This window comes from Antedon bifida, chromosome 5 (genome assembly GCF_963402885.1).
Source record: "Antedon bifida chromosome 5, ecAntBifi1.1, whole genome shotgun sequence".
Lineage (NCBI taxonomy): Eukaryota > Metazoa > Echinodermata > Crinoidea > Comatulida > Antedonidae > Antedon > Antedon bifida.
In genome coordinates, this window is record NC_136230.1 from 9,353,266 (window position 1) to 9,377,635 (window position 24,370).

Sequence of the window (24,370 nt, forward strand, 5' to 3'; positions counted from 1 at the left end):
ACAAGTGATAAACACAATGAGAAAAAACGTAAACAAATAATAACAATAGCAAGATTTGAAAGACAGTTAATGCCTGGAGAGAAAGGCCTGAACGTAACAAGGTAAATTACACATAATTTATTCATCCTCCAAACGTTGGTATTTTTAACATGCTCAAGTACCAACAACAGGAAGGTAGTAATTACACAATGATGGGAATAATAAACGATAAGCTTAATTTAGCATAATAATATTCAAATACACGAGAAACCAAAAGTGAGGAATGACTTATCAAGGACATATATTAATTGTAATTGTTTCAAGAATTTGACACTTCCAATAATGCATGCAAGTGAATTAGCTAATGCATGAACTTATTATACTACAACTAGGTCTTGTTTATACTAAAAATAAATACTGTATGTAATATGGTATTTTCTTAATACTATCGGTATATTTGCAACAGATATGGACACTTATTTAAATGGACACTTCAGATTATAATAAGGACACACTTTTAATATTTTAATATTTTTAATATACTGTATGTAATTGACCGCGTGTGTCTGTTTGTTAGCAGGATTACTCAAAAAGTTATTGCAAGATCTTTACCAAAATATAGATAGATATGTGGTCATGGACCACTCCATTCAATTTTGGAGGCAATCCGGACCACATTCCCAATTCTGAACCAGTTTTTAGTATTATTTTCAGACCTGCTAGTGTTAAAGCCGGCGAGCAGTCTTAAAGTAAAAAGTAAACTGAAATTGCATTTTCTAGAGAACTACTTGTCCAAGAGGCAAGAGTTATAATTTGTGATTTGTAATTTTAAAACACAATTTGATTTAATGTAACAGGTTTTTTGATATGAGTAGTTTTAAAAAACCTATTTATTTTCAAATTCAAATTGTTAGTCAACTGAAACTACTGTTAGTTGAAAGGCTGGTTACATAACCTTTACACCAAACTCGCATACATGCTTGTAGTGAATTAGCCTAAATCACACACAAATATATATATATATATACATTCCGGAGAAATCTTATGTAGGAGAATTTTACAGTAGGCGGAGGTATGCACTCTCGGAGTGACTTTCTAGTTGAGAAAGTATTTGCAGTTTTCCAAACTCGCGAAAGGTAGTCTGGATCAATAACATTTCTTAAGCCTTGTCTACACTATCAAACTTTATGTGACAACAAAATGTGATGTGCCTATATATGGACATGATGTCATATCACTACCATATTTGGTCATATCACTAGGCCTACCATATTTGGGCACATCACATTTTTTTTTATAGAAATAGTTTGACTAGCTTTAGAAAGGTCTCAAATTGTTTTGAATTTAAACTGAATTCTGAATATTGTACACCAAGGAAGTTTACTGTATAATACTATTAAAAAATGTTCAACATACCTTTTCCTTTTCCACGAAATAACGGGCATGACATGGCACCGAGGTCAATGACTTCTAAGAGGTCAGCTTGATTAAGTCCTGCCTTCTCTGCTAATGCCATTCCTTCTGAGAAGCCAGCTACCACGCTACCCATTATCATATTGAGTACAAGCTTCATCCTTGCACCGTTTCCGGCGTCACCTGAAAAAAAAATTGAATGTCACTCATTTTTCTAGGTCTATGGCACCTTTAAGCTAATTATAAAGAGTAAATAGACACGGAAATTTAAAGGATGGATAAACAAATACAAAGGATGGATAGACACTAAAAGATGGATAGACACCAGAAGGATGGATAGACAGCAGAAGGATAGATAGACACCAGAAGGATGGATAGACACTAAAGGATGGGAAGACACCAGAAGGATGGGAAGACACCAGAAGGATGGGAAGACACCAGAAGGATGGGAAGACACCAGAAGGATGGATAGACACCAGAAGGATGGATAGACACTAAAAGATGGATAGACACTAAAGGATGGATAAACAATAGAAGGATGGATAGACACTAAAGGATGGGAAGACACCAGAAGGATGGATAGAAACCAGAAGGATGGATAGACACCAGAAGGATGGATCGACACCAGAAGGATGGATCGACACCAGAAGGATGGATCGACACCAAAAGGATGGATAGACACCAAAAGGATGGATAAACACCAGAAAGATGGATAGACACCAGAAGGATGGATAGACAACAGAAGGATTGACAGACACCAGAAGGATGAATAGACACCAGAAGGATGAATAGACTCCTTTACTACTTTTCTTTCCCCAAGACATACTGAAATAATTCAACAAAAATTGCTGTTTGCCTTTTTACCAATCACATTTCCCTTCAATTTTGAAGTATCACAGGAAAAAATATTAAAAAGGGAATGTTTAAGGGGTGTTTTTCTTCCCTTAGATAAGTGTGGATGGTGGATACAGTTATCCATAAGAATTAAGCATGAGACTTGGGATAACATCACAAGGAGACTATCTTAATGTAGTTTTCCGAATGTGGTTTGACATTACAATGAACATAACCAGGGCAAGCTGAATTGCAACCAGGTTGACACCCTTAAGCTCTGTCTACACTATTAAACTTTATATGTGACAAAAATATCTGATGTTATGAATTATCAAAGTAGTTTGGTAGTATAGACAGAGCTTTAGTTGAAAAATATTTACCTAAAAAGAATGATTTCTTGCCCATAGCAGCGAAGCACGATTCACATTCATCGTATAATTCTTTATCACCCGCTGCCATAAATATTAGATTACCCTCTACTGCTGGCTGGATGCTGCCTGACACAGGTGCTTCTAAAAACCGCCCTCCTTTATTTGATATAGCCTGGAGCACAAAATAAATGAATATTTATTAGTGACGAAACACAGTATAAGGTAAGATACAAATAAAGTTAAGATTGTACAACAAAGACAAAATAAAATGTTAACAGGGTTTCATCAGCATGTCATGAGTGGTGGTCGGCAATTTGGCTTTTGCAAACAATGCTATTAAGGATGGGCAACGTAACAATGGAAACGCAATTTGAAAGCTTTTGTCTATCATTTTGTAGTTAGCATGCTCATTGTCAAGACAGTTACAATTTAATTATGTGTGCATAACTAAAATGTAAAATATTTGTATGCCTAGGTTTTATAAACAACTTAATAGTGGTGGTTGGCGTCATAAAAGTTAGTGGTCGGAAATTACGAGTTGTTGACAGGGCCGACCACCTTGGCTACAACCCTGTATTAACTATCTATATTTCTTGTGAGACTAATATATTTTAAATCATGGCTATATTTCTTCAGTACAAACAAAAATATGTTCCCTTATCACACACAGCCAAGTCTAAGTTAATTCTAGATAAATACCAATTGAAGTAACTCAAACTTAGCTCCTCTTAATCTAGTACAATTATACTATAACTTGCACTGTGTAAGTGTTAGTGCACAATCCTTTCTGTCTGTTTTACTTTATTGTTTTGATTCAGCTCTTTGCTTATTTTATATGTATCTCCATTGAGATGCAGCCACATTGGCTTTATACTATAGATTGTGATAATCAATCTTACCTCCGATACACCTGTGACCGTCCCTATATCAACAGTTGTACAGTCAACCAACGCTTTACCTTCTTTCATTTCGTCTAACACACCTTTTTCACCAAAACAAATCTGTAAGTAATGATTTTAACAATAACAATAAAATCAAAATAATACAATTATCGATAGGCTCTACTTATACAATAGTAAACATTTTTAGAAAGGGAATACACAATTATAACATTTTGTTATAGGCTAACCTGTAGGCCTATCATTGTGCCTCTATTATTTTTCTCTAATTCTTAAAAACATGTATATCTGATACCACTTTATCCTTACAACATTATGTTAATGCATAAAAAAACTAATATGATAAATTAAAAATATTGCATAGCTCCCTCTATATTTTGAAAATCATACACATTTTCACTTTTGTTTGTTTTATTTTGTTTGCTTGCTGTAATTTTGGTAATTTGCTAACAATTTAACATTAAGTAAATTCAATAAAGAACTATATGTACTATTTTTAAACCTACTTATGTATTATACATAATTTGTTGTATATATTATTTGTCTTTGTTGCAATTTGTATTGTTTCTTTGTTCCACCATTGTTATGTAATCCATTGTAATAACAATAACAACATTATGAAACAGTAATAAGCACTTTATGCTTTATGCAATTGATCAGTATTACTCAGACAAAAAGATTATGTTGGCATAACAGACCCATAGGTAGGTAGGTAGGTCAATTATTATTATTTTTTTTTAATAAAAAAGGATAAAATAACTCAACCACTTTAAGCATTTACTTTTACTCAGTATATTTAAGTATGTTTGGTCTTGATTTTGGAAAACCAAAGTTTTTTTTTAAATTCTTGAATTTTTTTTCTCTATAAAATAAATTAAAATGTCTAGGGTATGGTGTAACTTTAAGGGTTGGTCGGGTTATGCATTTTTTTTTTGCCCTATGGTATTATGTATTGTATGCTACCCTAATTTAGTGTCAGGCACCTTTCGTATTGGAGCGGTAGGTGAAAGGGAAAAATATTAATCTATGTATAAGTCCAGTATACTACGTTCCATTCATTATCAGGACTGTATTTGGTTGATTTAATGATTGGTCATAAAGATGGAGCAAAGTTTTTGTCATCATTTTGAAACAAACAATTTTTACTATTGAAGACGGTTATAGCATAAAAAAATGTTAAAAAATTCTCATCGATACTTTTTGGAAATAAACATATATGTATATGTATATATTACAACCCTATTTTACGAGATATATTTTAAAATAATATGACATTAAAAAAAATAAATACTTACAGCTCTGAGTGCCTCAGGATCAGAGACCATTGAGAACGTGATATCAGAGTTCTTTACAACATCTGCTATACTATCACCCAATACAGCCCCTGCTTTCACTGCTTCAGCACACTGCAAGAGAATAAAACAAATAATAAATGTTTATGTGTGATGGTACAAATAATTTCATGAGGTGAAAGATGAATAAAAAGTACTATTACATGATCGTTAAATAGTATGTACTATTGCATGCCATGTGAGCCACAATCATCCAATCAAATGACAGGAATTTATGTAGGTGTGTTATATAATATAGCATAAGATGAGGGCGTATTAATTATGATCTCTGTTGCTCGTTTGTACAATATTATTGAGAACTAAGCCGTTGAACCTTACCACGCTGAGATTTGCTATCCAATCAAATTTGAACCATGGTATGCATATACAGTACTATATAGGATGCCTGCATATAAAGCAGAAGATTCAGTGTTTGGAATTTTGATTGGGGCGGCTTTTTCTCATGTTTGGCTAAGGTCAGTCTCCACCGCAGGAAACAGGTCATTCTGCTGATGAAGTCAGTGGTACTTTTTTTTCTTCAATTTTTTTTTATCTACTGTAAGTGTAACTTTGTTCACAGAGGGTGACAGACTACAGACATAAACTCTTGTTTTTCACAAAAACCTATCCACACCAAATTTTGTTATATCATTTCTTCATTTCTAAGTATCATGTTTTTGCTTTAAATAAATTTGCAAGAGAAAAGATATTTTGCATTGTTATCTCTTGTATTTAGTTATGGACCAATTTTTTAAAAATTTATTACAGATGGAAGAGGTAAATAAAAGCTAACCCTAATCTTTTTTGCTAAGAAAGACACATATTAAAAAGGCTGAACCATCTAAGGCATCGGTCTCTATATTGTCACTATCAATAGCACCCTCTATAGCCTACTACTACTAGCTTGGGAAATGAAAGTGAATAAAAGTGCATGACACACGATTGGCTAGAGAAATTTAAAAAACTATCCAAATAACATTTTTGGAATTTTCAAATCTAAAATATTCACGATTATAATGTACTGTTGTTTAAAAAAAATAGAAATAAAAAACCTATAAAACATCGATAAAAACAATAAATAATATTTTCTATAAATCTGAGTAGTTTACCCTATAAACAAATGGAATAATCTAAAAACACCTCCATTCAGTACACAAAGAGTAGTGGAATCGTGAACAATATCTGTGACTAATGCAACATAGCACACGAACCACTTTCCATTTCCTCACACGCTTGCGTGAATAATACACGCATTAGTACAAGAACAAACAGGCCGGCACGGGGTGACAGTTACCATGTGGTACACACAGCGCGGTAAGAACATGGACTTACTGGGTAAGTATGGGTAGTGATTAGGGGGTTGAATAGGCTTAGGATTTAAAAACTTAGTCGGTTTATTGTGATGTAAATAAGCTTGGAGACTGGTCATGTCAGCACCTATTGTGTAAGGACTTGAATTCAATAAGAATAGGTTTAAGCCGAATGTAAACAGGAGAGGCAATGTTTGGATAATGGGTAAAGTTGACATTTTTATCGTTTAACATTTAAGTTTAACCGAATAAATGTATTGCTGTTATTAATTGATAAATGGTACACTGGATTTAGGTAATTTTTTAAAATTAGAATTTTCATAATTTTCATCAAAATCTATTTACTGTATCTATTTATTTAAAAATTTATATCTCAAAAAACATAGACCGTAATTCGTAATTAAAAAAAGAAAAAAATTAAAACAATCATAAAATTACTCATATAATATTTGGACAATCTCCAGGGGCTTATTAGGATGTGTGTAATAAGACATTATTACAAGGGCAAACAACTTGAGTAATAAACTGAAATGACCAATATTATTAGAGTTTACATTATAACGAAATATCTACATTATTTATTAATGAGTTTTGAACTATAAATGCAAATTGTGTGTACTGTTTTAACACATTTAGATGATTATCTAATGACAGACGATTAATATTATTTTATATGAATACACATTAAAGGTTTATCCAGCGGTACAGTGTGGTGGTGAGCATGCTTGCATTCCAAAAACTGGGTTCAAGTCTTGGCTGTGTCACAACAATAACTAATATCTAAGACTCATACAAAACATGGGTTGTCATCATGTCAACTACTAAATAATCATAAAACAGTAATGTATTTAAACAACAACTTGCTGCACGCCTAATATGGCGAACCAGAAATGGCCTATCCTACTATTGTATAACAATATTTCATATTTTGCCTACATACGAACAGATTATTAGGGATATACAGTTTAGTTTTATATCTATTTAGTAGTACTAACTATAATACAAAATCTGGTAAATTTTGCTAGCTAATCTTCGATCCTGCATATCATGTGAGCTAGATGAAAATGAATTCCAGAAGTTCCATTATTCAGGGGACACCCCTATTCAAGGATATCCCTATTAAGAGGACACTTTCTTGAATCCCGGAGGTGTCCCTAATAGAGGTCTACAACGTAGGGCTTTTCCATTAATTAATGCATTTAAAAAACAAAAAATGAACTGTTGAATTACTCATGTGGTCGCATCGATAAAATGAAATTTTTAATTAAATCATTCTAATTAATACCTCTTAATTCGTTTTTAATTATTAGGATAAACCCGTCAATTTAAATGACCCAAAGGATCTAAATCTAGGCCACCAGGGAATTGAACATAAGACCTCGAGATATGACAACTCTGCCCTAATACCATAAACCTGTCATTCTAACATAGAAAAAATCACCAGGGAGAAGGTATACTACTAAAACACTAACGTTTCTGGGTTGAAATTAGGAGAAACGAAAGAAAGCAATTTAACCCGTGCTGTACATATAATGGATAAGTACGCCTAAAGAAAAACAAATATCACCTTTGACCTAAAAAAATGTCTTATCTTTCAAATTAATTTCTCCCTGTATTATTAGTAAACGTACATACAGTAGTATATTAGTTCTTTGGACAAAAGCAATTGAAGTCAATTCCAAATGATTGGTTAGCAACCAAGGAGATATGTGTAATTGCTATGTAAGTAGATGCCTTCTTCAACATTTATAAATTGTGTTATTCCCCATCTTTTTCCAGGTTCTCCATCCAATACAAGATCATAAATTATTTATGATAAAAATCAAATATAATTATTGGTGAAATTAATAAAATTCAAAGATATCTTTAGAACAAAATTATATCACTGTGTATTAATACACGGTCTGAATTGATTTTGGGGTAATGAAAATAAAAAATTCGCAACAGTTGGACCACTAAAAAGTGCATAAACATTTAAATCGAATTAAAATCATATTGAAGAAACACAGGAGTAATCAGAGTTGGTTATTAAAAGTCAACAATGTATAATTTTCAACAATATGAAAATTAAATGATCGTTCATATTAGCTTTCTGAAAAGATGCACCTGTGATCAGCTATTGTTTCAGTGTTGTGTAAATTAATTAGGTCATTTTATGCGCCAGAATAGTCATCTTAGTCATCATGTTGGCCTATAAAACCATATAAAACACAAATATACGGCCTCTACACTGCTTCCACTTAATCATCTAGCAAACGACGTCATCACGATTAGTAAAGTTCGTGTTAAATGACGAAACAAGTACATTTCAAGTGAATAATTATCCTGCGAATAATATGGCAGGCACAGATTATTCCGGACTTGTTTACGATGCGGTGCTAAGTGGTTTTGGGCATTACCTTTTTCGAAAGTGCCACAGTACGGTTGAAGTATCCCCCGCAGACTGTTATACGACACATTCTTTAACCAAAACCCCTGGGGCCCACTGCTCAGGTGGCGAATACTGAACCATTTACAATTTTAATAACAAGTATAATTAAAGTCTAAAAAGAATGCGTATAGTAATGGCAAGTATTTTCGCCGAAGAAAAGACCAATGTAAATGTACTATCATTTGTTATCACGGTACTAATATGTTTAACACTACATTTGATACCAATACTTTATTTTACTATACAGATAAATATTCATTATGCCAATGTTTATCAGGTTAATGTACTAGAGAAATCATATTTATTTAAAGGTGAATTCTTCATATAAAAATTTTTATTTAAAATAATTTTTGGAAAAATGTGCAAATTCATTTTCAATAAACATCAGGAACAAATCCCTTTGTTAGTAATTTACGAGATGAACTTGTTCGGAAACAACTAGTTCAAATAACTCACTAATATTTACAAGTAGGTCTCAGTGATAATAACTGCCCAGGTACAGCCTGGCACAGACAACTCATGAATATTCATTATTACATAATCATGAATATTCATTTCATGTACCTGGGAGCTACTAGAAGCAATTAAAACAAAACCACAGCTTTACAATGGATCTAGAAAATTACATTTAGGATTTGATATCACAGGTGGCATCCACATTGCAAACATAAGATTAAGAAGTATGGGGATATGAGGTCATAGTTCAACTACCACAGACACGGACCTAAAATCATCAACATATAAGAAAACTGCTAGCAAAACATAAGATCACCAGCGTGGATAGTATTAGTAGGAAATCGATATCGGATGTTAATTTGCATAAATTAGGGACAGCCGCCGTGTTAACATACTAGCCGTATTACAACGAGTGAGTAACTGACACGATTAAGAGTAAATAATCTCGCAAGTTATTAATTTTCTTCATAAAGAAAGGAAAAGCTGTTTGGAACTCTAAAAGGTCAGTTTACTGTACAGCATTTGACTTAAACCAAATCGTAAAATTCAATTACTGCACGATATCAATCAAGTATAGTATGTTAAATGCTAGCACAAGGAATGGATAGATTCTAACAGGAAATTGTACACATCAGAATGTGATATTGTAGTTCATTGGTTGCGGCAAAATTGAGGTTAGGAATTGTCTTTATCAAATATCGATAATGATTAATAAGTAAAATATATCAAAACATAAAATGGTAACAGACTGATAGACAAACAGGAATTAGTATTATTATTATTGAAAAATGTTTGTCAATAAAAATCTATGGGCACACTAAGATGTATGAAAGTGCAATAATAACATTACTGACTACAGGACACCCTTATAAGGGACACATTCCCATGAAACAAACATGAGAAATGTGTTTTAACACTACATACTGTACAACACCTATTTATTCAAGGGACACTTGTTGGGTCCTGAAGTTGTCCACTTGAGAGAGGTTCTACTGTATGTACTCTGTATGTAAAGTAAGGTCTGCTTGCATACAGACAAAAGAATAAGAATAAGAAGAATAGTTTTGAGAAATGCTTCAACCTTGGAGAATGAGGTATACAATAAGCTATAGTCCATTCCAAAGAAGTTTGTGAAATGGCTAAATTCGACAAGGCATTGGGATTAATACCAAAAAACCTGTAAAAATATAGGGAAATTAACATTTATATCTGTTAGTGTTAGCCATTATCTAAAAACTATCGCAAAATGGAAATATTGAGATAATGTAGAAATAATGGACATTCTTTAGACAAAACAAGGAATAAATATATAATTTTTGAAGTTTTTGAATTTGTGAAGTATGCATCCTACTGTAGCAACTGTGATTCATAAAATACTATTTAATTTCTCTTTTGTAAGCATCTTAATAGTAGGACACCATAAAACCACAACATTTGAAGATCAGCTAACTGTACTATAGTATTGCTGGCTTCACACTTTCAGTTCTATTCAATACACTAAAAAGAAATACAAACGGACACACAATAAACCAGGTGAAATCAACTAGTATTCCTACAGTACCATCATACTGTACTTTCAGTTCTATTCAATAAACAGTACACAAATATTTCTTTTATTAATAGACAAGAGAAATCAAAATTCTATTAAATATTAAATACCTAAAGTAAAAGGTCATCCTATAAAGAAAAGGTTATAATTATTACATGGCATTAACGTTCGTTGAATGTTAACTGTCAAATTATCTATGGGAAATAAACTGATAAAACGTTTATAATTGTGTGAATTACTACTGTAATTAATCAGTACTTCGGCTAACCTACCTTAATTAAATGAATATCTAGATATCTTAATATAACAGAAATTTATTGAATTACTGTGTCAATAATACGGCTATACTGTAGTCGCACACAATTGCCTGGGTCATGTACACTGGATATATTATAGGTATAACCCAATGGAATGATAACAATGAGCCAAATCAATCGATTTACATAAAAATCAACTTAACAATTTGTTAAGGTTACTTATATCCCATGGTACATATAATCTTGGTCAGTTTAATAAGTTTAAAAGATAATAGGCTAGGAGGAAAATAAATTAGATTAAATTAGAAATAAATATGTAAATTCGAATTGGCTTAAATCTGTCAATCAAGGGTTGGGTACATACTCAGTATCATCATACTTTAATTGGGCTAAAGATAATATTCAGGACAAGGTACGTTTAGGAGTGGGTTTATATACAGAGGACCTACAGTACAAGCCAAGTAACAGATAACAAGGAGAAGGATTTACACTTCACAGCCCCAATCATACAAGATATACTGACTAATATATTTAATAAATAGTCTAGGAAAAGCAATCTGACAGAGGACCTAAGCCAAGTAACTTTCACTAAACAACATACTATAAATACCTTTCATAGGTATTAATCATCTACATGTACTCTCCCATTTCCTAAAACCTGTTTCATAAGATCCCACTCTTTTCACAAACCTGTTTGACTCAATCGTATTCAATTTCATTAAGGCTCTTTTCCTCAACCTGTTTCCTCCAATCTCAATTTACCCTAATCAAACTTCTGTTTCACATATTATAGTAAGACAATTTAATACCTTGATAATGTTTCCAAAAATATCTTTTTTTTTTCATTTTTCCATCACTATGTGAATTTGGAAATAAATTGGAATGTCTACTTAATATTACTTTTATAATTGTAATAAAATTAATTATTAATATCATAAAACGTTATTTCATTTTTTTCCAGATGCAGCAATCTCCGGTAAAGTTTAACAAGTATAGAACGTCTTGCACATAATGTCATCACCTTTAATTTGAAGCAACTATTTGTAATTACATCATCACCATCATGGATTTAGTGACTTTTCAAAACCTGATGTTAAAGGCAGTTTTGGTTCTGCAATTACTACAATGGAGCGAGAGCAAATCACTTACCAGCTGGATTTGTCCGAAAAATTGCGTATGCACACCCGAAGGTACTGCCTATTGCAATACGCAAACAATTTTATCAGTTGCGCCAACAATACCACCCAAAAACTTGCAAAGTAATTTATTTATAAAAGGACAGAATTTATTTGATAGAAGAAAACATCGTACAAACAATAAACTGCGAACCCTATTCAAGGATGTTTTACAGCAAATGCCAACTTCTAATATTATTGATATTTCAAATAATAAGTTACACTGTGATTGTGAAATACTATGGCTTAAAAAATGGCTTATAGACAACGAAACGAATAAGATTCTACTTAGTAATGTTGATTATATATGTTACAGTCCACCGATTTTAAAAGGTCAAAGGGTAAAGGATATCAATAGTGCAGATTTAAATTGTCCTGTTGAGGAACATACAAGATGGCGTAGAAAAGCGAGTCGAAGACGTAAGCCACGTACTTACACGACAAAACCGCTTGATCTGTGTTTTGTGAACCATTGCAAAAATAACGGTACTTGCGTTTTACAGGATGGACAATCTTTATGTATGTGTCCGTTAAGTTACACAGGGGAAATTTGTGAAACAAGGTCAGAACCACAACTGCAGATTTACGCTAAACAATTAATAGACAGATCATCAGTCCAAGTTAATTGGACACTAGACCGTGAAGCCCAGGACATAGAGTTTAAGTTAGAGACTAAAACGGCAGACGGAATACGCTTAATTCAATCGCAAATGCTGCCAGGACAAATGCGACAAATGATAGTAGCAGGTCCATTTCTCACAACGCGTGTACGAGTATGTCTGTATATTTACGAGAACAACATTATTACAAATATTTTATCATGTAAAAAGATTTACATAGATGAACGAGGATATGGTTTGCCGCCCCCAAGTGATTTACCAGACGACAAAATTTATAACCCATACGATGCATCAAATTTTAACGAAGTCATCGATAAGGCAAGTATAGCGCTAGGAAGTATAATCGGTCTTTGTGGGCTGCTTATACTAGGACTTGCAATTGCATACAAAAACCGACAAATTGATTCCGATACCAACGCAAATATGGCAGCTGATATGAATGGATTAGGTTCTGCGTATGGAAATAACACGATTATACAGTTGCAGACAATACGTGAAAGTTATGAAGAGGAAGTGCAAGAAGCGTCGTTGGCGGATGCGAGTCAAGTTCCAATCGTGGCCGAATCGTGTTTAGATGGACAACCGTCAAGTCCCCACTTGAGAATTGAATTAGTCTCCACTAAGGTGGAGTTCTTTAACAAATCGAAATGAATATTCTTCCATCAGAATAAAGAATTTACGAGAATTGAAGGAAGTGTACACAACGTACTTATAGTTGTAATGAACTACCAACTTTGATCCTTATTCTTAATAACAATAAAATGACCACTATTGTTAATTTGTCATAGACACAAATAATGTGACTCATCAAAATTAAGTTATAGAAATGATAGTGCTGGGTTGGAACTCTGACAATTTATATCGCTAAATTATAAAACAAAGGTCAAAGGTCATCTTGATTGAGCTTGTGTAATATGTATATAAAATGTAAATAAAATGTTTTAAATAGTAAAATTAAGCTTGGTTTCCACTAGGAGCACAACACAAATAATTTGTCACTGTTTTGGTCAAATTATTTGATTGAATGTGCCCCATTGTGAACCGAGCTTAAAGGAATTGAGTTTTGAATATACTAAGAAGATATTATTTTGTAAATTGGTTGCTTTTTGTTAAATGTTATTAAATGCATGTTTGGTCTACCTTGTGTCTCCAGGCTAGACCAAAACATATTTGTATATTTCTTGTAATATAATTTGTTTTCATGATATATAATAACTATCTAATACCAATTAAGGACAATCTTTAAATATTTATTGACTATAAAGTGAAAAATTTAGTATTTAATGAAGTTTTCAAAAGCAGAGGGTTGAAAGGCACCAAACTATATAGTATCACTGTATATTTATTTTAGGGCAGTTCAACCATTTCCAATTAGGAGGATCATCTATACTAGTCAGAATATGAAATATAATAAATAATTCTGTTTTGCAATACTTTTCCTTTACAACACTAACAATGTACTGTATCTATCATATAGTCATACCTTACTGTAGCTCATGGACAGTACAGTAGCTGGTTGATAGCATGGTTTTCACACACACAATGCATTAACATCAATTTAAAATATTTACATCACAATAACATTATGGTATCAATAACTTTGTTAATTTATGAGCAGACAAACAAAATGTTTTCAACACTTCGATGTCCAAAAAGCATCCATGTAAACTCATTTTAGGGATGATATTGAAAGTTGATTGTAATGTGTCTTAATGATCTCATCATTGAGGGATAGTCTACAAATTTAATAAATTCTGGAAACATACAATTTTTGTTTTGTATCTCCTTTTTATGAAGTCTTGCCAATTATTTGAGTTATCTTATTATAATCTTTAACATTTACTATGAAATGATCTTGACAAAAATGATTATCATGCAAATTCTTTTCTTTAGTGTAGGAGTCAATATGTGGGTTTACTATTTTTGATGGGGGGACAAAACAGGGCTTTTGTTAATGACAATTTAGAGGGTTGACCAATTTTACCTATCAGTTCAAACAAAATATGTGTACACAAAACATATTGTAAAGCACCACAAACCAAAACTAACAAACGGAGAGAGCACAGTAAATATAGAAAGTTGACACGGTAAAATAATGAATGCTATGGGCCTGAAATAAACTGGAATATAAAACTCAATGCTGTCTGTGTTTACTTGGATTTTAAGTTGAAAATGAAGGAACATTTTTTTTAAAAGCATGGCATTTTCACTTGCTTATATTATCTTGCTACCTATACTTTATTTGCATCTAAAATTGAGATTTAATCACTGTATTAATGTTATAGGAGTTTTTAAGCCCTTTTTAACAATTATCTCTAAATTATTGTCTCTAAATATCATTGTCTTTTTCAATTACGTAGTCCTCCCTCTAGAGGTAGAAAACCCATATTCCTAGATTCATTGACTGTAGTAGTCAGCTGTCCTTTTACCATCGCAAAATACATCCCCAGCCAATTGGACAAGTTTTGTATTTACTTATAGGCCAAAAAAAGTTCGGTTTACGCACAAGATTTGAATTTTATTATGCGTGTGGCTTTTACTAACTACAGTAGCACTAGCAGTAGAAATTTTAACATACCAAAATACAAGAAAGGTTGTCTAAAGGTCCGTTATCGACCGTGGATCATTTGATTGATGCGATGATGCAATTTCAATTGATATCTTTACGGAATATTACTTTTTATAAATAAAAAAAGTGAAAAAGAAAAAGTCAGCTCCTTTTTGATAAGGAGGAATGCGAGAAAAATGTGATAAAGGTGGGGTAAACAATTTTTTTAAATCGAGCTCCTTGAAAATTTAAAGGGAGCTATTGAATGCTCTCCTCTTATTTCTTTACCTGAAGATCTGTTCAACAGCAAAAAGTATCTCATAGCGTACAATTGCTATTAATAGATTGTAGATTTATATTTCTTTATAGACTTACCTTGTCTGAGGTTCTGTTCCATACAGTGACTTTATGGCCTGATTTCACCAGATTCATAGCCATTCCTTTACCCATGATGCCAAGACCAACAAAGCCAATCCTAAATTAATGCAAATGTATTACATTTAACAATATAAGTACAGTTAGGGTTTTCGTTAAGGCAGACTTTTACTCCTACAGATTGCTGGCCTACCACTTTCACATACACCATTGGTGTTTAACATTTTGATTTTTGCTGGGAGATATGGAAGGGGTAAGGCCAAGACCACCCTCGTACTTAAAGGCTAGGTTATAACTGAACCCAAATAAGCAGCGGGTACTGTATCAACATGATTATTATTAATTGGGAATACTTATTTTCTATGGTTATTTCAATCTAATAGTGATATACATGTTTCATCTTTGCAAATTTGCATCTTTTGTGATGCTTTTCCTATAGGAAAAAAAAAATAACTTTACAGATAACTGAAATAAAATAAATAAATACAAAAACATATACCATACTGTATATAGTTTGCTTCATCGTGTTATGTTATTTACAAACTTGTGATGTTACTATAGGTAAAAGTCAACTTTTTTTAAATAAAGGAAATTACAAAATGGTTGTTACTTTTTTGTTGTGGGTGTGATGGCCGGATGTTGTCCATCAGCATTGTTAGCGTTGACTTGCTTGTGTTCAAATAAGATCTTATACATTCTGTCCATGTCCATCTTGGGTTTCCTTTTTGCTGGTGTTATGCCTTGTTCAAATGGCTAAAAACAACAACAAAACTAGGGATCTATATTTTTTATTTATTTATTTATTATGGTTTATTCAAATCAATTGCAATCATGGCCCGTACGCCAAATTGCAAACAATTTTACAATAAAAAACATTTAAAATACACATTTGTTTGGAAAAGCACACTTCTCTACATGAGCACTTGTTGGGTTCAGGATCATCTTATTAGGGAATTTTAGCTTTCCACGTTAAATTTATCGACTGCTATGCTATCCGTTTACATCATTTTTATGATATGCGGATGCGCTGGCGACAGGTACGTCGACTGGCAAATTTAAGTGCTTGTTCAGTGGCATTTTGATGTTCTCTCTGTGACATGATTACCAGTATCATAACACTCCAAAAGTTTACCTAAAACCATGGCCGAGAATTTCCTGATGATTTTCCGAGAATGTAGTAAAGTGATTTTCAGTAAAATTATATTTGTGACTGTGAATTATTGATTTGTATTGGTTATTTTAAATAAAGCTTTTAATAATACAGATGGCATGGGTTTTATCACTAAGGACGCCAGCCTTTATTCAGAAAATTAAGGATCTCGGCTAAGCCTAAGCCCATGTACTTCTATCGGTTCAGTGCAGTGGAATAGCATCACGGATGAGCGCTACTATAGGGATTACAATTCAAAGGTCATTATGTCATATGTTCACTGGCACATAAACCAATGTAAATGTCCACGTAATCTAAAAGTCTTTATATCTGTCGACGGGAACAGTCGACTACGACCTATGTGGACATGACCATCGTGTGCACATTCACTCAATCTAAAAGTCCCTATTGTCAATTGACCATGCATGGAGTTTAGACAGTAAATCTAGTAGTTTTGATGTCTCGTTGCTGGGTGCATTTCCACTAATGTGAGGTCGTCAGCGTATTTAAATCGATGAATGTTATCGAGCCTTGTCAAACCAGAGTTAATCACCGCTAAAAGACAGTAGGACACATCTTCATCCATTGTGGTACTCCAGTATGGACTGCGATTTAATCGGAGAGTCTCTGTAAGGTCGTTTCCCTAATAGCCAATGGTTACTGTTTTGTAATGTCTTGAGCTTAATCCAATTTAAAACATTTATGCTCTGCGGTGGTGACGAGTGACTGTGAACTGAAGTTAGGTGCGAAAGTTCAGTAGCGTTAACTAGTATGAGTTAGTAAAAGAAAGAAAATACTTCTTTCTTTCTCCGCGTAACCCCTCATAGACTACGCATAGGTAGGTTGTAGGGCCAATGAAAAGTATTGTAAGCTATGTGCGTATGCGCACAAACCCAATGCGTTACATTGATGTAACGATACTGATGTTACATCAAGGTAACACAGAAATGCTTTCACACCTTTTGTACTTTAATGTTATAATTTTAAATTATTATGTGAAATTTGTGTTTTTGAATCTAATATCCCTTTCTACTTTTGAAAATACAGTATTGTTTATTATGTATTAAAACTATTAGTAAATTCTGAAGGATTGAGGAATTGATCTTTTTTTAAAAAACTAATGCTTATAAGAGAAATAAAAATAGTGTAATTGTTCCCAGGCTCTTAAGCCTGTTTTCTGCTAGACGAATTTGTTTGCTCGCTTTACTTTCTACTACAGGAGCGAATAGCTGCCATTTTCATTTTGATCAACAGAAACGCGTCGTAACTAAATTCTTAAGGTCCAATTGATTGCGAAATTTTTTGCTTCACAAAAAGTAGAAACTATTTAAACTACCAATTTTGCTGAAGAGAAAATCTTTAAGAACTAAAGCATTTCAGAAAGGGGTTTTGGAAGACAAATACAAATGCACAAAGTTGACGCTTATGATTCGCATGAATAAATTCATCTAGTGGGAAATAGGCTTTAAAACCAAGATTTACTTTGGGCCAGTCTCGCTTGACAAAAAAAAAGAATTGCGGTAACAACATTTCAGTCTAATTGTTACCCAAAATAAAACCGGTTTCTCATCTGGTGATCATTTGTGGTTGGATGTGTAATGACGTTCAAAGGCCCTCTTTAGGCACTCAACACTGAGGCCTTGGATTTATTAGCCCTTTCAACATATTTTAATGCCTGTTGTCTCCTTTGGGCCCTTCTTTTTTGGTACCCCTGTAAGCTCCGGTATGCCCTGGGTTTAGCCAGTAAGCGCTCATAGCCATTATGTCATTGATGACATCATTATTATCCAATGAAAGTAGTCAAATACTTGAGCCATTCAGTGACATTCTGAAGCGAGGTCAAATTGAGACGGCGTTGCAGTTAAAAATTGTTCCATGAAAAACCGTTTTACAAATCAGTTTTGATGATCAAGAATTTTTATAAACAGTCTTCTTTTTCAATCAGAAACCCGATTTTTTGTTCAGTAGTGTCATTTCTAGTGCACATTGTTCATGCAGGCAGAAGATAGCCTTTTGTGCAAAATTTAAAAAAACACAAATTGAAATGTGTTACTGTACCTTCTTTTTAGGAGTGTCCTTCTTGGGCGATCTTATAGGCCCATCTGAATCTCGAGAACTGATTGCTGGACGCCCTTTTTTCTTCGGGATTCTTCTTTTTAGGTCCACAATTTCTTGCGTTTCTGAATCATCATCACCAGAATCGTCAGTGAATTTTCGCTTTAATTTAGTTTTTTCATCACTACTGCTCACCGACAACTGAAAACAAAATATAAAAATGTTACCATGGCAAGCAATTACATCAAGCTGAGAAATGCAGAAAGTAGTACTAACTCGACGCTAAATTTCTTGATAAAAACTACTAAGTTAGTAGCTGCGTTAGTCTAAACACAGCTAATTCTCTTTTGTGTCTTGTGAGAAAAGTGGAAGATCGGTAATGATTTAAACTAATCCGCTCAAGTTAACACATACCCAACTAAACCAATGAATTTCAAAGCAAAAATCCTATTTGTGTTAATAATAATGACAATTTCTATAGCGCCAGTGTCCTCCAACCATGGCATTTATTTGCATTGATAACTTGTAAAAACATTAGCATATAGTGATAGTAAACAAATCGATCTTACAAAAAACTTTAGTTACATGCGTCGAGAACCTTATTTATGATGAAGTTTTGTTTTTAAATAAGGCTAGTCTCTAGGCCCAATGTAATCCATGATATGTTTAAATACAATGTATTTTATGCGTCATATTTTGTGTGCGCGACACATGCATTGTACACATCCCGACAAAGTGTAGTAAAAAATAACAAGTACATTAATGCAACTGTTTGCTGAACTACGCTAATATGCAAATGAGTAGAATTTTTATTTTTTATTTTATTTTTTTTTAATCGGTATATAAAAATATATTACAAAACGACAGTCAAAGACTGAAATGAATTGTATTACAAATAAATAAAAATTAGTTAAAATTGCTATAAAAATAGAAACATCTTATTAAAATTAGATATCGTACCATAAAATTATAAACCATACATGAATATTAAAAAACCTTAAAACATTCACTTATTACATATCTAAAAAAGAGCTAGTGATGCCTATTAATTATATCCACCATGGTGGGAACTGGAGACGACCTAAGACTGCTGGTTTTACAATGAGGTACTTCTAGAAATCGGTTGAATCTGAGAGACCGAGCTGGCTTATGAAGAGGGGGAAGTATTTCTCTAAACAGCTCGGATTTTAGTAAGCCTTCCCCGAAAGACAACACCAGTTTGTTTCTTCTCTCAACAAGAGTAGGTAAACCAGTAACAGACAATGCATGATCATAGTGCAAATAGTTGTTACCTAGCATGATTCGCAATGCTCTCTTTTGTACCTTTTCAATAGACTTGGACATATTCTTAGTGATAGCGCCATGCCAAACAGGGGCAGCATATTCTAAAATAGGTCTTATATAAGCCATATAAACAGTCAACAGATCATTAATTAAGATTCCAACTTTTTTCAAAATGCACAAGGAAAATAAACGTCTAGAAGCTCTAGACACAATATTCTTAGTGTTAAGTTCCCATTTCAGGTCATTTTGAATGATTACACCAAGAAGCGTCATGTGATCAACTACTTGTAAAATGGAACCACTCAGACCAAAAGAAGGCGATATAATATCGTCCGACTTGTCCTTAAGAAAATTGACAACCAAGATATGGCATTTTGAGGGTTTGGGTATCATGTTATTGGATGAACACCAAACACTCAGATCATCTAACAGGGATTGCATGGAAGGCAAATCACCTTTGCGAACGACCTCCCCAAGTGTGAGGTCATCCACATATTTCCATCGTCTGCAGCAATCAACACAAGCATCGTTAATAAGTACTAGGAAAAGTACAGGGCCAAGCAATGTCCCCTGTGGGACACCACAAGTCAGTGACTTGGAAGATGACAAAGTCCCAGCAAACTTGGTGTTGAGAGAACGGGAAGTGAGAAAGCTGCAGACGATGGGAATTATGGACGACCTCACACCCAGTTCAATCAACTTTATAATAATAACATTATGATCAACACGATCAAAAGCTTTAGTAAAGTCAGTGGCACATAGGTTCACATAACATTTACCCTTCTCAACATCTTTGAGTGTAGAGTCAATAAGACTAACAAGATAGTGAGTTGAGGAAGCCTTTTTCCTACTACCAAATTGACGAGAATCTAATTTACCCTTAATATCTTCAAGAATCCACTTAACAATAAAAGATTCAAATACCCTGGCAAGAATATAGGTAAGGGAAATAGGTCTAAGGTCAGAGACAGAACTAGCATTCACAGTTTTAGGAATGGGAACTGCAGTAGCCCTTTTCCAAAGGTCGGGGAAAACACCATCCTTCAATGCATGATTGAAGATATCCGCAACAGGCTCAGCAAGTTCAGGAGCAAAATCTCGATATAATTTAATAGGGGGTTCATCTGGATGGCCAGCTTTGTTAGGCTTAAGATTACAAAGGGCTTTTAGGACCTGACCAGCATATATTAAAGGTGGTGGCCCAGGGGCTGGGAGATAAGCAGGCAAATCGTTTAAATTAAGAGGAGGGATGGCATTACAAACACTAGAGAAATGGGCATTAATCTCAGAGGCAGTTTCAACTTTGGACAGCCCAGGCAAGGTGAAATTAGAATTTTTAGTCTTAAGATTACATAGTTGTTTAATACCTTTATGCCACATGGCAGGGTTGTTACGTTTAAGACTTAATAAGGAATTACAATAATATTTGTTTTTTGCCTTTCTAATACAATCTTGGACTAAGTTGCGAATTGAACGCCACTCATCCGTTCTACCAAACCTACGAAACAAAGTTTGTCTAGAGTCAATTAATCTTCGAATCTTGTCGGACATCCAGGGCTTGTCAGCAGTGCGCTTGTTCCTAATCAGCACAGGAAAGATCTTGTTAAAAGCACCATTCAAAATTGAAGAGAACATTTTGGTTTTTCGATTGACGTCCTCAATATTTAGCACATCATTCCACTCATGGGTTGTAACCCATTGACCAAAGGACAAAACAGAGGAGTCACGATATGGCTGAGAACGCACTGATAGACGCTTGTGCTGAGGTAATTCAATCAGTGGTTCCAATAGGATGGCATTATGGTCACTCCGACCCAGTGGCGCTAAGCGTTCCGGAAGATGGTAAAGATCAGCACGACTCAAAAATATCTTGTCCAACAGGGCATCCTTTCGCGTAGCGAAGTTAACAACTTGCGACAGTCCAACATTCACTTCCAGCTCAGCTAGATCTAGGTCATTAAAGTCACCCAAAATAGCAATAGGAGCAGCGAAATCCATAGAACGAATGTTATCAATTGTATCAACAATGTGCTCAATCAACAAATCCGCATTAGCGGCAGACGGTGGATAATAAATAGCTCCAATATAAGTGACTACCTTGATTTGACTTGCCTGGAATAGTTGTCTTTATCCAAAAGCATTCGAAATTACAGCTACCATGTGCAATGCAAGATTCACAGGCAAAATCATCACCAACAAAAATAGCAACACCACCACCTCTCTTGTTGCATCTATTCTTCGTGAACTTTTTAAAACCGGAACAATTCACAAAATCAATAGTAGCATCATTCAGCCAAGTCTCTGTTAACACAGCTATATCGACTTTGAATTTGGAATTTTTAACAGAGCGGGCATTAGCAAGGAAAAGTCTAGGACAGGAAACTCCTGATCTACGTAGTTTAATTGTGACCAGATTATTTCGAGAAGAGCCACTTTTGTTGAGGGCGGCCATGTTGGTAGGCCTAGGCCCATTACCAATAACGACTTTAATCTTACGCCTTTTATTTCTGCCACCACGAGAACCTCTCGGTTTCCTCAATATCAGGAGCTCCTTAGCAATGTTGAAGAAAGATGGATTATCGTAGAAACATTTACCCTGGTTGAAAGATTTTAGGTCAGCAGTAGAGTAACGGACAGCCATCGAGGAGATGCCAGCACCGAGACGTGCTACCTGTATGTACCGCGCACAAAAAGGTACACCTGCTCCTACAGCTGGCTTGGTTAATACAGGCAAAACTAGCAAAATACCATCAAAAGACAAATAATAAAAGACACCAAACAACCAACTTGCACAATACTCAGCACGAGACGAAAAAAAGGCGTTAAAAAATGGTAAAATGTTAGGTGAAAAGGAGAGCGAATTTAAATTTCAAACGGCATCAGTGAAGCGCCCTCGATTGATTGACGTCATCCGTTAAAGTTAAAGCTGTGAAAGCTCCCAATTGCCAGGCAGTGAAACACAAATATCCTAACTTGGCAGGTGACTAAACCAGTACATTCATAATACACATTAAGGCTAATAAAACATGGTAAAAAGACATTTGTTGGCTAGTAGCAGCCAGGCTACTAGTGAATACAAATATTCCATTTAAGCTAGTAACATGGTGACTAGACCAGTGCAACCTCAAATCAAAGTTCCTACAGTAACTAGTAGTAGTAACAGCCAATTAAAAAGAAAAGTCCTCTTTTGAAACACTGTGCAAGCGAAATCAATCATTTCATTTGTATAGGGCCAATCCAACCATCATTGCCCATGGTTCAGAGGTCAGGGTTGGCATTTATCAATATTTGCTTATATTTTTGCTTAAGCTGAAATATTTAAGAAGTGCTTAAGCAAATAACTTTGCACATGCGCAAAATTAAACTCTAGAGGACAACAAATTATGTCTTAAGACAAAAAATCCTTTCTTAAGCATGCGCATTAGCTTGTTTCTCTTAGAGATGGCGACGCTATAACATTTTATCTCCGTATTTTCATTCCTACCAATTTCTAGGCCATCTTTATGAAGATCGATATCATTATTTTAGCGTCCGTAGTACAGCGGAAAACGCGCTAGCGTAGCCTTTCCGAATGTTCAATGGTCCGGCCTAGCGTGCTCGCGTTGTCAAAAAAGAATGTTTCTGTTGCAGAAATGAGATAAGACGAAATTTTTCATCTTAAGGCAGGGTGTTGTTCGTCTTAGATTTAAGATAAAATTAAGCAAATATTTTTGCTTAGATATATTAATAAATCTGACTTAGGCAAAATCAAGGATTTAAGGCAAAGTTAAGACGATTTTTTTGCTAAGCAAGTTTGATAAATCCGGCCCCTGGTTGGTTGTAAAAAGGTGTTCACATCTAACAACTTCAAATGGAATAATGACAAAAGGAAAGCTGTTTTCTATGGGATATATGGACATACTGAAAAAAGGCATCACAGTTTTTGGTCAATATATTTAATTTAAGGCAAGCGAGTGCGATCACTCACCTAACATACTCTTAAAATGCCCTTGAGGAGTGCGATTTACAACATAAATTTGGTAAACTTTTACACACCAAAATACAAACAGCACACCTACAGCACCCTTGAATGTATTGAGGAGTGCAATTTGTAGCACACCTATAATTTTCAAAAGACAAGGTCTGTGTATAGTACCATGAGAGACGGTACCTCCACCCACCACCAGCTTTCCAGTAGGCAAATCCAACCCTAAAAATCGCGCTACCTTTTATTACACTACAAGAGTGATTTTCATTTTTCAATCACATGTCTGCTGAGCTTTGTGATTCGCATGAGTGCACATGAACACCATTTCCTGAGCTCTGATTGGTTGCTCAATTTTCCTTTTGCAAA

The 24,370-nt window shown here is 34.1% G+C and overlaps 2 protein-coding genes across 2 annotated transcripts in view; one reads left to right on the forward strand and one right to left on the reverse strand.

Moving 5' to 3' along the window:
- LOC144842657 (uncharacterized) overlaps positions 1–24,370 on the reverse strand; it is a 37,880-nt gene that overhangs the window by 9,134 nt on the left and 4,376 nt on the right. Inside the window, exons 6-12 of the mRNA XM_078699158.1 lie at positions 18,757–18,954; positions 16,159–16,301; positions 15,549–15,648; positions 4,792–4,902; positions 3,497–3,598; positions 2,607–2,769; positions 1,396–1,575 (exon numbers count right to left, since the gene is read on the reverse strand). Of these exons, the coding sequence (XP_078555284.1) occupies positions 1,396–1,575; positions 2,607–2,769; positions 3,497–3,598; positions 4,792–4,902; positions 15,549–15,648; positions 16,159–16,301; positions 18,757–18,954 (997 nt within the window). The remainder of the gene's footprint in view (positions 1–1,395; positions 1,576–2,606; positions 2,770–3,496; positions 3,599–4,791; positions 4,903–15,548; positions 15,649–16,158; positions 16,302–18,756; positions 18,955–24,370) is intronic.
- Positions 6,072–14,552, forward strand: LOC144842667 (uncharacterized). Its single transcript, XM_078699182.1, has 2 exons — positions 6,072–6,162; positions 11,792–14,552. The coding sequence occupies exon 2, from the start codon at positions 11,894–11,896 to the stop codon at positions 13,274–13,276; it is 1,383 nt and encodes a 460-aa protein (XP_078555308.1). The 5' UTR covers positions 6,072–6,162; positions 11,792–11,893; the 3' UTR covers positions 13,277–14,552.

What these genes read in the sequence shown, in the direction of transcription:
- LOC144842667 (XM_078699182.1), top strand. Translation starts at nt 11,894, where the DNA reads ATGGATTTAGTGACTTTTCAAAACCTGATGTTAAAGGCAGTTTTGGTT.